General features: G+C 41.9%; 1 protein-coding gene across 3 annotated transcripts in view; it reads left to right on the top strand.

The window, feature by feature from the left end:
- AP3D1 (adaptor related protein complex 3 subunit delta 1) overlaps window positions 1-13877 on the top strand; it is a 147682-nt gene that overhangs the window by 85905 nt on the left and 47900 nt on the right. For 2 of the 3 annotated variants that reach the window (XM_089690751.1, XM_089690750.1), the window contains exon 23: window positions 9082-9201. In XM_089690751.1, coding sequence (XP_089546877.1) covers window positions 9082-9201 — 120 coding nt within the window. Of the gene's footprint in view, window positions 1-9081; window positions 9202-13713; window positions 13762-13877 lie in introns of all 3 variants that reach the window. The other variant, XM_089690749.1, reaches the window with a different exon arrangement.

The following is a 13877-nucleotide window of genomic DNA, read 5'->3' as shown; positions in this document are numbered from 1 at the left end:
TGAAGAACAAAGGTCCTAAGGGAGCAGGGCTCAAAGGGTCTCAAACAGGCACGATAAAGAAATATACATCACATGGAAATATTACTCCAGAAAGGTCCCAAGGCGTAAGTGCAAAAGGGGAAATGGAAACTAGTTTGGGAAATAGTCCTAGATTATCATTGGGCATGAATAGCAGCTGCAGCCAACAAATAGCGGATGGTTTCGAAAAAAATGAATCTGATGGTGAACTACAAGTACCAAATAAGAAAGATGATAGAAATGTTTCAAAGTTTGGAGAAAATAATAAAGCACGAAATGACAGCTATTCGGAATGATTTAGGGCATCTGTTATCGAGAGTGGAAGAAACAGAGGAGAACATTAAAAACCAGGCCCAAACCATAGATAATCTAGGAAAAAAAATAACCCATTTGGAGAATACTCAGAAAAAATTGCTCTATAGGATGGAAATTCAAGAAAATAAAGAAAGAAGGTGTAACCTTAGAGTACGAGGAATTCCAGAGTCTGCAAAAGGGGAAACACTGCATGAACTAGTTATTAAAATTTTAAACTCCATAAGAGACAGACCTGAAACAGACGGGATTAAACTGGATGGAGTGTTTAGAATAGGAAAGTTTAAACAGGCTACTGAGAAGGAGAGACCGAGAGATACAGTTGTCCAGTTCCAAAAGTTTGGAGATAAAGATGAGATATGGAGGAAGATCAAAGGAAGAACATTAATTAAGTATGGAGATATAACTATTCAAATTTATGCGGACATAACACCAGAGACCCTATGGAGAAGGAGATCACTGAGACCCTTGTTGGAGCAAATGAGAAAGCAGAATGTGCAGTATAGATGGGGTACCCCAGCGTGCCTAATTGGATGGAGAAATGGTGTTACAGCTTATCTAAGATTTCCGGAGGAACTGAGAGATTTTTGTGACAGACTGGATTTGCAAAGAATGGAGATAGATGGGTGGGAAGAAGAAAAAGGAGAAACAGAAGATACAAGAAAAGAGGACTGGCAACGGGTCGGGGGGGGAGGGAGGGAGAATTAAGATTTTTTTTTTTTTCTCTCTTCCTCTCTCACCCCCTGGCCCTACCTCTGTCGATGTGGCACCCCCCCGGAGTTCCGGTTGATGGGGGTAGTGGAGATTTTTCTGAGTCAGGTTGATAGAGGGGCTTTGGGGAGGTCGGAGGAGAGGTGAGCCGTCCATGGGCGGAGCTCAACCCCAAAGTTTTAAATCAATGGTGGGAATAGACCCACAAATAATTAGTAGGCAGTTTTTAAGCCTAAAAACGGGTAGGGGAAAAAAAGAGAGGGTGATTGGAGGGGTGGGGGAGGGGGGGAGATGGGGGTTAGGTCGGAGGGAGGGGGGGGAGGGGCTGCTGGGCTAATACTCTGCATGATAGAAGGAACCAAGAGGAGGAGGCGAATTGGAGGAGAGATAGAGAGAACTTAGAAGGATGGAAGAAATACAGTTTATAATGTATAATGTGAATGGGTTGAATTGTCCTGGGAAAAGATTTAGATTGTTTAAAGAGTTACAGCATAGAGCAACGTCAGTGGTATTTTTACAGGAGACACATTTCGAGAGAGTCAAACGTGAAATTAAAATCTAAATATTATCCAATATGGTATTATGCCGACTCACCAATTAAAAGAGCAAAAGGGGTTGCAATAGGATTGGCAAAGAATATGAGATTTGAGCTGGAGGATAGAAAGACCGACCCGGAGGGGAGATTCTTGTTCTTGAAAGGTAAACTACAGGGAATAGAGTGTACATTAGCCAATATATATTGCCCCAATCAGAAGCCGGAGATGTTCTTGAAGGGCCTGCTGAAAAAACTGATGGATTTTAAAAAAGGCCATTTGATAGTAGCAGGAGATCTTAATTTTTGTATGGACCCACAAAAGGATGCAACCTCTTCTGTGCAGAGAGAGGGGGGTAGGTCTCTGAGAGCTTTGAAGAAAGTGATCCACGAGTATCAACTGGTGGACACCTGGAGAATAATACATATGAAAGATAGAGATTATACCTTCTTCTCAAATGCACATGAGATATACTCGAGACTGGATTATATACTAATAGATCACCAACTTATTGAACTTTTGGTTAAAATAGAAATGGAGGCAAGAACGTTCTCGGACCACGCTCCTGTCATAATGAAAATGGGATGGGGAAGACGGTGGACGGGAGGTTTAGGATGGAGGTTAAATGAGGCTCTTCTCCTGGATGAGGATACAGCTCAGAAGATTGGGGAAGGGATTAAGGTATATTTTAAGGAGAACGAGACAGAGGAAGTATCGATAGCTACAGTGTGGGAGAGCCATAAGGTATATATAAGAGGAATTTTGATTGCGATCGGAGCAAGGAAGAAAAAAGAAGAGAGAGGATCAGTGGGCTTTTAAAAAAAATATTAGACTTGGAGCAGATACATAAGAAAATAACAAAAGAAACAAGACAGAAGTTAATGGATAAAAAAGATGAGCTAGATACGTTGATGGAAGAGGAGAGGAGAAGAGCATATAATAAAGTTTTAAGTGAGAGATATAGATGGGGAGACAGACCAGGAAAATATTTAATGAGAGCCCTGAACAAAAAGAAAAATAAGAATTATATAGAAAAGATAAAAAGCCCCAAGGGGGAGCTGGTCCACTCAACTAAAGAGATTATTAAAGTGTTCACGGAGTATTATAGAAAGTTATATAATATCAGTCCCCAAGGTTCTTTAAAAGAAATTGAAGAGGGTAACAACGAAAAAAGGAAGATATATTTAAAAAATGCGGGACTACCAAAGTTAAGCGAAGCACAATTGAACTCCTTGGATGTGGAAATTACTCAGGAAGAAATAAAAGCAGCATTAAGAAGTACAGGGGTCGGGAAAAGCCCAGGACCAGATGGTTATACAGTAAAGTACTATAAAAAATATTGTGAATTATTGTTACCTAAGTTGAAGAAATATATGAACGCTCTGGGAGGTGGGATGGAGGTGAGGAGAGAATCTCTACAGACCCATGTAGTACTTATTCACAAGGAGGGAAAGGATGCTTCTCAGTGCTCTAGCTATAGACCAATTTCATTATTGAACACTGATACCAAGTTGTACGCAAAGGTTCTAGCAAATAGGTTGAAAGATCTAATGCCTGAATGGATTCATGGAGACCAGGTGGGCTTTGTCCCAGGGAGAGAGGGTAGAGATAACAGGTTGAGAACTTTGATGCTTATTCAGAAAAGCAGAAAAGGGAAAGCCCCGGTGGTCCTCCTGTCAATTGATGCCGAGAAAGCATTTGATAGAGTGGACTGGGGCTTTATGATGGACAACTTAGAAGCTCTGGGGATTGGAGAGAGAATGCGAGAGTGGATAGGAAAATTATATAGGGAGCCCACCGCAATCATCACCGTAAATGGGGAAAGGTCGGAACCCATTAGGATGTCAAATGGAACAAGACGGGGCTGCCCATTGTCCCCTTTGTTATACGTTTGTCATTGGAACCGCTGTTAATAATAAGGAAAAGGGGAACTGTAAATTTAATTCAGACAAACTACAGAACATAAAGTAGCGGCCTTTGCGGACAACTTATTGTTATATGTGGGGAACCCCCGAATAACACTCTCAAATATAATGAAGATCCTGAAGGACTATGGTGAATTATCGAACTTAAAAATTAACCCAACAAAAACAGAGATTCTGAATATTAATATACCAAAGGGCAAAAAAGAAAAGTTACAAAAAGAATTCCCCTTTATATGGAGAGAAAAAGATATAAAATACCTAGGAATAAAACTCACTGCCTCATATAAGCATTTGTATAAACTAAACTATATTTCTTTGATAAACGAGATTAGGGAAGAATTAAAAACATTAGAAGGAGGAAACCCATCATGGATAGGACGTATAAACCTAGTTGAAATTGGTAATTTTACCTAAAATACTGTATAGATTTCAAATGATCCCAGTCAAACTCCCAGAGGCTTTCTTTAAGATAACAAAAAGAATGTTAACAAGATATATATGGAGGAATAAAAAAACAAGAATATCATATGAAACATTAAGTAGGAACAAAGAGGAGGGGGGAATGGGACTACCTCATGTCAAGAGATATTATAAAGCAGTAGTTTTAGCAAGAATTTATGACTGAACATTTAATCTAAAGGGGAAAAGTTGGGTGAAAATTGAAAATGAACTTAGTGGAACTAGTTTAAGTAAGATGATATGGGTCCCGGCACAGTATAGAGGAATTAAAGCTAGCACAAGTATCTACACTTTAAATGTTTTAAGGGTATGGGATAATTTGCACAAAAACATGAAATGGGATTTTAATTCTATATTAATGCCACTAGCAAACACTGAGTATTTCCCTCCAGGAATGGAAGAGATAACAGGGAGATGGCTTAAAAAGGAAGATATTCAATTGAGAGATGTTTTGGTAGAGGGGGAACTGAGACCATTTAAAGATTTAGAAGAGAAGAAGGGAGAGATTTTTATTAGGATAGATGAGTGGAAATATCATCAATTGAAATGTTTCATTGGAAATCTCCCGAAACCCTTGAGATTAAAAAAGAATTGGAATATGTTTGAAAGGCTGTTAGAAACACGAAGGGATGGGAAGCACGGTATTGCCAAAATATATAGAATACTCACAGAATTAGACACGAACACAATGTTAATTTTTATAACAAAATGGGAAAGAGACATGGAAGTGGTCTTAGATGAGGATAAACAGAAAAAGATATTTAGATTGATACACGAGAATGTTAGTATGAGAGAGGTAGAGATAAATTATAAGTGTTTGACAAGATGGCACATTACACCGAGTGTTGAGCACAAGATGAGTGGGGAGAACTCAAAAATGTGTTGGAGAGGATGTGGGGAGATGGGCACAGTTTTTCACATATGGTGGGAATGTCCGAAAATTCAAGCTTTTTGGAAGACAATAGTTAAATTGATTGAAATAATAACTGGAAATGACATAGGGTTAGACCCAACGATTTCCCTCTTACACAATGTCGAGACATCAGTAAACAAATACAAAGAATCAGGCGTATGGTACTACCTAAATGCTGCAAAAGGTTTGATACCCAAGTTTTGGCAGAAAACAGAGGTGCCGAAGGAGGAAGACTGGGTCAATAGAGTAAACCAGATTGGTAGAATGGAAAAACTTTACCATATGCAGGAAGACAGGATGGGGGTATATTATATGAGATGGGGAAAAATGGGAAAAATCTGGATTGAAAGAGAAATATAGAAAGGTATAAACTAGGACGATAGCTAAAGTCATCAGGCCTTGAGAGAATAGAGTGGGAGAGAGCATGCAGAGGGGAGGGAGGGGGGTGGGGTTTGGGAAAGGGCGGGGAGGGCCTGAAAGAAAATAGTTTTTAGAGGGGGAAATGTAGAAATGTTATAGATATTTATATGTGTTTTGTTTTTTCCGATGCATATTTGTAATAACGTGAAAAATCAATAAATATTTAAATAAAAAAATGAAATACAGGTGGACTCTATTTACTAATTAGGTGACTTCTGAAGGCAATTGTTTCCACTAGATTTTAGTTAGGGACGAAGGGGGCTGAATACAATTGCATGCCACGCTTTTCAGATATTTATTTGTAAAAAAAAAATTGAAAATAATTTATCCTTTTCCTTCTACTTCACAATTATTTGCCACTTTGTGTTAGTCTATCACATAAAATCCCAATAAAATATATTTACGGTTTCGGTTATAACATGACAAAATGTGGAAAATGTCAAGGGGTATGAATACTTTTCCAAGGCACTGTATATTCTATAAAGTCTCAGGGGAGTATAATATACTCTGTGTGGAAATTTAGTCTGTATGAGCTTATCTCTGGGGTAAATGTCCAATTTAGGACAGTGTTCTAGACACTCCTCCCAATCTTCCCCATCTAGGGACAGGATATCACCCTTGCACAGGTCCCATATCCGTTCGATTTTAGGAGAGTCCGCACTCAGGAGGGCTCCTTATAGAATAGACCGAGTTTTATTGAGGTCACCCTGGGCCAACAACTCTTCTATAGGAACAGCTTGGAGGAGAGGTGTCTTAGGAAATTGAGATCTGGTAGCATGTCATAGTTGAAAATATCGAAACGACATTCAGCTCGGCAACTAAAGCGACAGAGAGTTGTATAAGGAAACAGTGGGCATAATAGCTCTCAGGGTTTGACCCCATATCTTGCCCAGATTTGGGGGTCTGGAGTAGTACGGAAATGTGATAAATTAGGATTACCCCATAAGGGTTGGGTAAGCAGGGGGCAACTGATTGAACCGCAGAAAGCTGTGTCTGGCAATAGCCAAAACCCTCAGAGTGGCCCAAGTAGGGCTCGGAACAGCGTCATAAGCCATAAGCCCTAGCCCCCCTACACACCAAATTACGGAGGTTAGACAGGAAGCCCAAGAAGGCAGCCTCCAAGCAAACCACAGCATTAGAATGTGAACATTCAAACTACCAGTAAAAAGTTACCAAAATCGCCGCCCAGAAGTACACTTTAAAATTAGGCAGAGCCAGGCCCCCCAAGTCACATTGGGGAGATGCAGAGTAGATTTCACTTTTTAGGGAAGGGCACCATTTGATATAAAGGAGCTCACACAGCGGTTTACAGCGAGTAGAATTAAGTATTGAACACATCACCATTTTTCTATGTAAATATATTTCTAAAGGTGCCATTGAATACTTATTTTACCCACTGTATGTCTTGGGATAAAAAGCCAGGAACACAAACTGGACAGTGCTGGAATATATAGTTGAATTTAGGCAAGATCATCATCTTGACGAGATTTATTTGCCCCAAGAGGTTAAGTGCCATTCCACATATATGCTGATTTGAATGCAGTTTGAACCTCATCCAATCCACATGACATGTGAAAAAACATTGCTTCCTATGGTGCTTGTTCACATATGTCCGGTGTACTGATGGTACGGATTTAGTGCGGTTTGAAAAAGAGTCCTGTAAGATTTCTGAACAGTACAGTCCGATTTAGGTGCGGATTACAGAATATTGCCTTTTATGGGAACTGTTTCTAAAACGTATATGTGTGAACAGGTTAATCCTGAGAGCTAATCCTATTCTGAACCTGATGTAAACATGCCATGAACCGGTGAACAACTACTGTGTCAGTTAGCTGTAAAACCTGAGCTTCAGTCTGCACCGCACCTGTGTGAATCAGCTCTTAGTGGGAGACTAGACCAAGAGACACACCATTCCTGGAGTAGTGAAAGCAGGGGAAGAAGGTTATGAGACGTGAACAGCGTCCGGTCTGGAGTCACCTGAACCCCTAAATAACTAAATCAATTCACCCAGCAACATGCCAATAGTGAAGCCCGATCGTCAAGAGGAAAGCAAACGGAGTAGGACCAATTAATACGAATACCTGAGAAGGACCCGAAGGTATAAAAAATCTCCAAAGCTTTCCAGAGTAACAGGTCCACGTCGTTTAGGTATAGTAAAGTGTTGTCCATGTTTAAGGACAACCGCAAGCCCTGGACCGCTGAAGACTCCCTGACTAAAATCGCCAGAAGCTCCAGGGTCAGGGCAAACAGACTGGGGGGGGGGGAGAGGACAGCTCTGACGGGCTGCCCCTATAGAGTAAGAAAGGGTTAGAGAGCCAGTCACCAGTGCGGACCCTTGCCCGGGGAGCTCTGTACAGTAATTGAAGCCAATGGAGAAATTTAGGGCCAAACCAAATTGTTGGAGAACCTCCCAAATATCTTCCCACTCCACCAAATCAAACGCCTTTTTGGCGTCAAGGGAAGCTATCACCCTAGTGCCACAGTTCTCATGCTCCAAAGAAAGGTTCTATAAAAGGCATCTGAAATTGAGGTCTGTGACCTTGCCCGGCATAAAGCCTGTTTGGTCCACGTGAATCAAGTCATCTATCACCTTAGAAAGATGACCAGCCAGTACCTTGGCAAGAATCTTTGCATCAAAATCTAACAGAGAAAGCAGCCTGTAAAAAGCATAATCCTTCGGGTCCTTACCCAGCTTGAGCACTAGCATAATAACTGCCTCCTCCATAGACACCGGGAGAGATTCCAAAGTGGTATGTTTGGAAAATAGAGCCATAAGCCTAGGAGCCAGAAGTTCTTTAAATCGGGCATAGAATTCAGTCAGTATACCATCCACCCATCCGCCTCCTGGACCTTCTCAAAAGAAATATCTGAATCGAGCTTTTCCCTGTCAGAGACCTACAACATGGAAAATTAGATGGTCTAGAAAAGATAGATGCTTAGAAGAAGTGAGTCTTGCCCTAAGAGAGTATAACTCCTGATAAAATTACAGAAAACAAGCAGTAATCAAATCAGGAGAGGTCAATAGGTAGCCAGATGCGTCCCAAATACTTCAACATGCGTAGAGGAAATCACTTTAGTAGACACCACTACTACAATGATTACTGCTAACTTCCAAGTCCCTTGTTGAGCAGATGCCATGCTTCATAGCAAACAGAGAAGCTTGCTCGCTTGGCCACGACTTAGAGAACATTTTGTAATTTCAGAGTGAATGCAGCGTTTCCTCTGATTTTGAATGTGGTGAAGATTGTGGGGTCACTGCCCCACTTCTCCATCTTGTTCAACTTGTTCACTTCTCCAACTTGCACATCCTGACTACTGCTGGTACTCCATCTGTTTTAGTGTGTAGACTTGCTGTGGTTCTTCCTGCCATCTCGTAAGCCCTACAAGGATATATGAGGCACTGAGAGCAACTGCAGTGTGAAGCAGGGGGAGAGCTATTCATTCTACCCTGAAGGGTTGAATACCTGCAGCGGCCAGGGAGAAGCAAAGTGGTTGTGTTTGCCTCCTCTTTTTAGAGAGTTCCCATTGTGGCGACAGGGTAAATTTAAGGTAGAAAATGTTAGCATAAGGGCGGGAATCGGGAATGGGTGATAGTGGTATAAGTTGTAGATGGCTGATATCATTTGTATAAGCAAATTTGTGATGTTATTTGCAGTCTTGGTTAAGAGTTTAAAAATACAAAAAAACACTGCTACATTTTTGGTAGTACATCCAATGATAAAAGCTGAACCTGTGTTTTAATATATAAACATTCATTATTCTTTTATTTCTCATTTGCGTATTGTGACAGAAAAGTAAAGAGAAAGAAGAAAAGACAAAACGCAAGAAATCGGTGACTAGTACTTCTAAGGAGGATGAGGCAGCAGTAAAACCCGAAGAGGATAAAGCAGATGACAAAGCAGCTTCAGATGTGAGAGGAATGTTATGTTTATTGTAGTGTTTTGTGTAGAATGTGATTTTGTGTTTTTCAACTTACTGGGTGTATATGTACATTCTGTTATACTCCACTGTAGCAAAACCTTTAACAGGAGAAATATGTTAGCTGCCATTTCTGATCTCCTCCTGATAATGCTGGATTCTCTCTCATCCATTAAGAAATAACCTAAATTTCCTAGTAGGTTGGGTGCCTTTTTTAAGTATTTTTGCTAGCCTTGACATTTTTTTTATCTGTGACTTCAATCAAGATTTCTCCCTGACACTGCCTTTTGAGCTGGTCTCTATGTAGCAGCTATCTAGATCTGTGTTTCCTAAGTTACAGTCTTGGAGTCCAAATGCTCAACCCCCTGGCCTGCTTGTGTAGGGTTAACATGGAATGTTGAGTGTACTTTGTTAGCCACAGAGCACTTTCCAGACCTAAAGCTATCGGAGAGCCCCAGGTATGGCTTTGTCTCTGAAGACTCACTAAGTAAGACCAGTCAGGCTGAAGCACCATGAGCTTACCCCACTTTTTTTTGCTCCCTTTTAAAATAGCTACCACTGCTAGTTTACTGCAGCTTTGTCCTCTGGGTGAAGTGACGCATGCACACTTCTTGCTGTCTTTCCTGTCTTGAGGAAGCATCATCCTACTGCTGTTCTTGCTCTTGAAGCACCATGTGAGTCTCTGGTCTCAAGTTCGTTTCCACTGCTCATCTACATTCACCTGGTCACCTCCGCCCTTCTAAAATCCTCATGAGCATCAGTTGCCTGGGTTTTGTGAGTACCTTGCCTAACATTGGGCGTGTGTGGACACGTGAGCTCAGCCCATATTCCTCTAATGGTTCTGTGGGTGTTTTTGGCAACCCGTCGATCATGATCTACCTGTCGACCATGGGCAGGTGAAAGGTAGATCGCAAAAATGTCTCTGCTTTGCTGACCCCTGCCACATAGGTGCCGCTCCTTCCCCCTCCCCCCCCCCCCCCAGCCTGTGCTGCTCTCATGCTCATGGCAGAACTGTGAGCAGGAGGCAGCACAGCTCAGGACGAAGTGTGGGAGTTGGCCAGAGGACAGTGCTGGGGGGGAGTGGGGGCTGATGTGAAGGGGGCAGAGGACACCGCTATGGGCAGGGCTTGTGCCAGCATAAGGCTGCATACGCCTTAGGGCGCCAGAATGGTGGTGGGGAGGGGGGGGGGTGGATTCAGATTTTTAAAATGTCTTCCAGAAATCCTCTGTGTTTTCCTCCTGCAGCAGTTGAAAGTCAGCTTCTCCTCCTCTCCCTCCTGCCAACATTCAGCTGCTGCAGGAGGAAAATCCGGTGGTTCCAGGAAATGCCTCCCTCGCTGCCACACCTATCCTTTTTCCTCTTTTTTTCTGCTGCCCGGGTCCCCTCCATGTGCTCCCCTTTCACCAAAGCAACAACCCAACAAGGCTCCTTTTAAAAAAAAAATATATATATATATAGTAAAAAAAAATAATAAAATGGTAAAATTATAATTAAAAAAAAAAACCTACTGACACTGTCCACTGCCTTGCTGACACCGTCCATTGCCCTTTTGACTCTGTCCAGTGCTCTACTGATTGACACAGTCCTCTTTTAAGGTAGGCCAAGTTTATATTTTTACAGTGACATTTGTTTTATTATATTTTTCTAAGTTTTCCTTACTATTTAGATAGGCCTTGCTAGTTCATTTCTTTTTTAAAAAAGGGCGCTGAACCCTGGTGACCTTTTGATCTCTTTCATGTTGTTCAGGTAGATCTCCACCTCTCAAAGGTTGCCTACCACTGCCCTAAGGGAACCAGCTCCTGTAAACTAGAGCCTGAAACCCTTATTGTTGTAGTCTTCTTTAGCTCCATAAGGTGAGACTGAGTCTTCCCCCATGTCCACTTGGGATTCCTTAGTTGCTTGTGCTCAGTCATTGGGGCTTTCTGCCTGCAAAGGCTGTAAGCGCACTCTGGTGCCATCCCCCGCAGAGTCTATCTCTGACCCTCCTGAGCTCCTAAAACTTTTTTCTTAATTGTACAGTATAGGACACTATCAAGATATTCATAGATTCTGGATTATAGGCTTGTAATTTCAGACGCTTGGACACTGGCAAGCTTTTGAGGACATGCCAAATGGGTTCCTCCCCTTTAACCCTACCCTACACCTTAATTCCTCAGTTTTATCCTAGTGTCCTAAGGTGATGGACCTCTTCTGCATTAAAAAATGACTGCTTGCTTAGCTAGTTTATTATGTTATTTTTTTTATATTTCATCTTTGGATTTTTCAGTCTACTCATTAGTGTCTTCTAATGCCACAAAATAGAAGCAGTATATGCAGATCGGCACAACCTCTGTAAACCTTGGGAGCTGCACCTGCACCCTTCATTGTAGAGATGGCCTGTAATGTTGCTCTGGGCACTGGGTGCTGTTTGGGTGCTCACCTTTGCACTGTGTGCAGTCAGCCACACGGTGCTATACAGGTCCAGGACTAGTGTCCATTGCTGTGGAACCCAGTCCCTAAAGACCCATTATAAAGCCCAGTGTCATGTAGAGGTAAGACAAGGTCAACTTGTAGGCTTCTGTGTGCTGCTGTAAAAGTCCTGGACTATATTTCAATAGTTTTAGCTACAGTGTAAGCTTTTTAATTTGGCAATAAAACTGTACCACTCAGAGCTTAGTCTCAGGTGGATGACCAGGTGTTAAATCACACCATAGGTCAGACACTTTACCACCACTTATACCTAGAGCCCTTTTATGGTGTTTAGGCGCTACAGGACAATCACCTGGATTGCTGTTCTCTTCTGGACACATTTGGCATATGTTGGGCACCCTACAGGGGAATACCTTCACGTGTAGCTATGGCGGAAATGAGACACAAGGAGAGCCATGCATAACTGCAGATGAACATTCGCTCTGTCAAAGGCCTGCACAGCACTAAATATCAGGATGATGCATCCCCTGCAGCAAAGCAGGAGACAGCTCTAACTCTGGTCTCTGCATCTGATGCTAGCTGTATTTCAGGCACACAACAAGCGACCTACCTGACAAGCATATTTTTTTTCATCTGTTATAGTTGAATTATTCAGAGAACTCTGTAAATGAATGACGCGGCCACGTGGATGGAGCCCCACACGGCCACGCTCTCCTTAGATAGTGACAGCCGGTACGGCGAACTTCTCCCGGCACTGCTATCACACACAGGGCTTGGATCACTGAGCCACTGCAGGAGCAGAAACATGTCACATGATCCGCCTTAAAAACCGTTCCCAAAGGTAAACATCCTTTAATTCTTCTCCATCTCACCATGCCTCTTTGGGCACAAAGAGTCCTGCAAAATATTTAAAGACTTTCCTTTCCCCATCTTGTTGTTATTTTGTTGTTGCCTTCCACCAGTCTGGAGTTGTGGTATAACTTTCATCCCTGAATGCCTTTGTAGGCCTACTTGTTGTGTACCTTTCCCCCGTTTTCAGTTAGGGAGTGTAAGGTTTGGACCTTCATATGCAGACTGGCTGGTCTACCCTTGTGGTCCTGTTTTTGTCCAAGATTTTTTCTGGGCTGTTGACCTGCCCTAGTGTTTTTTCTGTTGATGGCTTCATATTGTTGCTCTATATCTAACCAGATATTGTTTCACCTGTTTTTGAGGCTTTTGGTTTCACAGCCTCTCGCTGGTTCAGACTCTGTGTTCCTTCGGGTGCAGTCATTCACGTTGGTGGTGATCTCTGTCTTGGTCTTGAGCATCAGGTTGATCCTCTGTTTGCCTTGCAGGGAGCTTCTTCTCATCTGGGTCAAGTTCTCGGGTGTTGGTCCTTCAGATAGTTCTGAGTTGCATATAGTTCCCAGTCCCTTCTCATGCGCTTGTCATTGGCTGTTGCTCACCCCTCAGTTGTATTGCTTTTCTGTACTGACTGTTTCTAACTGTATTCCTTAATGGATGAGAGAGAAAATGTTATTTTCGTGACTGTCTGCATTTAGAGTCAAAGACACTAAGGCATTCAGCAAGGAAAGTCAGAGAACTCCTCATATGCATATAGCAGTAAAGCCTAAGGATTAACATGACAGCTAGGCAGCTAGCATTTTCAATAGGTCAGCTTTAGCCTACCCTATAGCTTTCATTGCACATTTTGCTTGACCCATTTAGGATATATTTATAGATCTTGCCCTTGGAGTGGCTCAGGCGCAGGAATTCGGCTGTCAGACAGCTTTTCTTTTCAGTGTGTTGAACTGAAGCAGACCAGTTTTTAGTTTTTTATGAAAAAAATCAAATATCAAAAAATCCTTATTTGAGCACTGAACTAGTACTGTAATGCTAAAGCAAAATGCTGCACCATCCTTATGATTTCAACATTTTTAGTCAGCAGGTGGGCAGAGCTTCATCATCTTGTTTGTGTGTTGTTTTGGTGTAACTAATCAAGTGATTGTAGTGTTGTAGTCTTGTCTGTTACTCACATTGTGTGTGTTTAGCCACTATTTCCCTTGTGTGTACTTTAGCTCTCCCTTGTTCAATCACTGGATCTTTGGTTTTCAGGATATGGATTTCTGGCTAACTAGCTCCTTGGCCCCAGCACAGGCACAGGTTGGTAGATTGGCAAGGCAGTAAGTACCTTTAGTTAAATTGATTTTAAAAAAGTGTACCTTTTGTAATAAAAGAATACTGTAAGTTTTGATCCCTCTACTTGTGTGATATATTAA

Source organism: Staurois parvus, unplaced genomic scaffold (genome assembly GCF_062004578.1).
Source record: "Staurois parvus isolate SC_StPar_1 unplaced genomic scaffold, SC_StPar_1.0 ptg000541l, whole genome shotgun sequence".
Taxonomy (NCBI): Eukaryota; Metazoa; Chordata; class Amphibia; order Anura; family Ranidae; genus Staurois; species Staurois parvus.
This window is presented reverse-complemented; position numbering and strand designations above follow the sequence as displayed.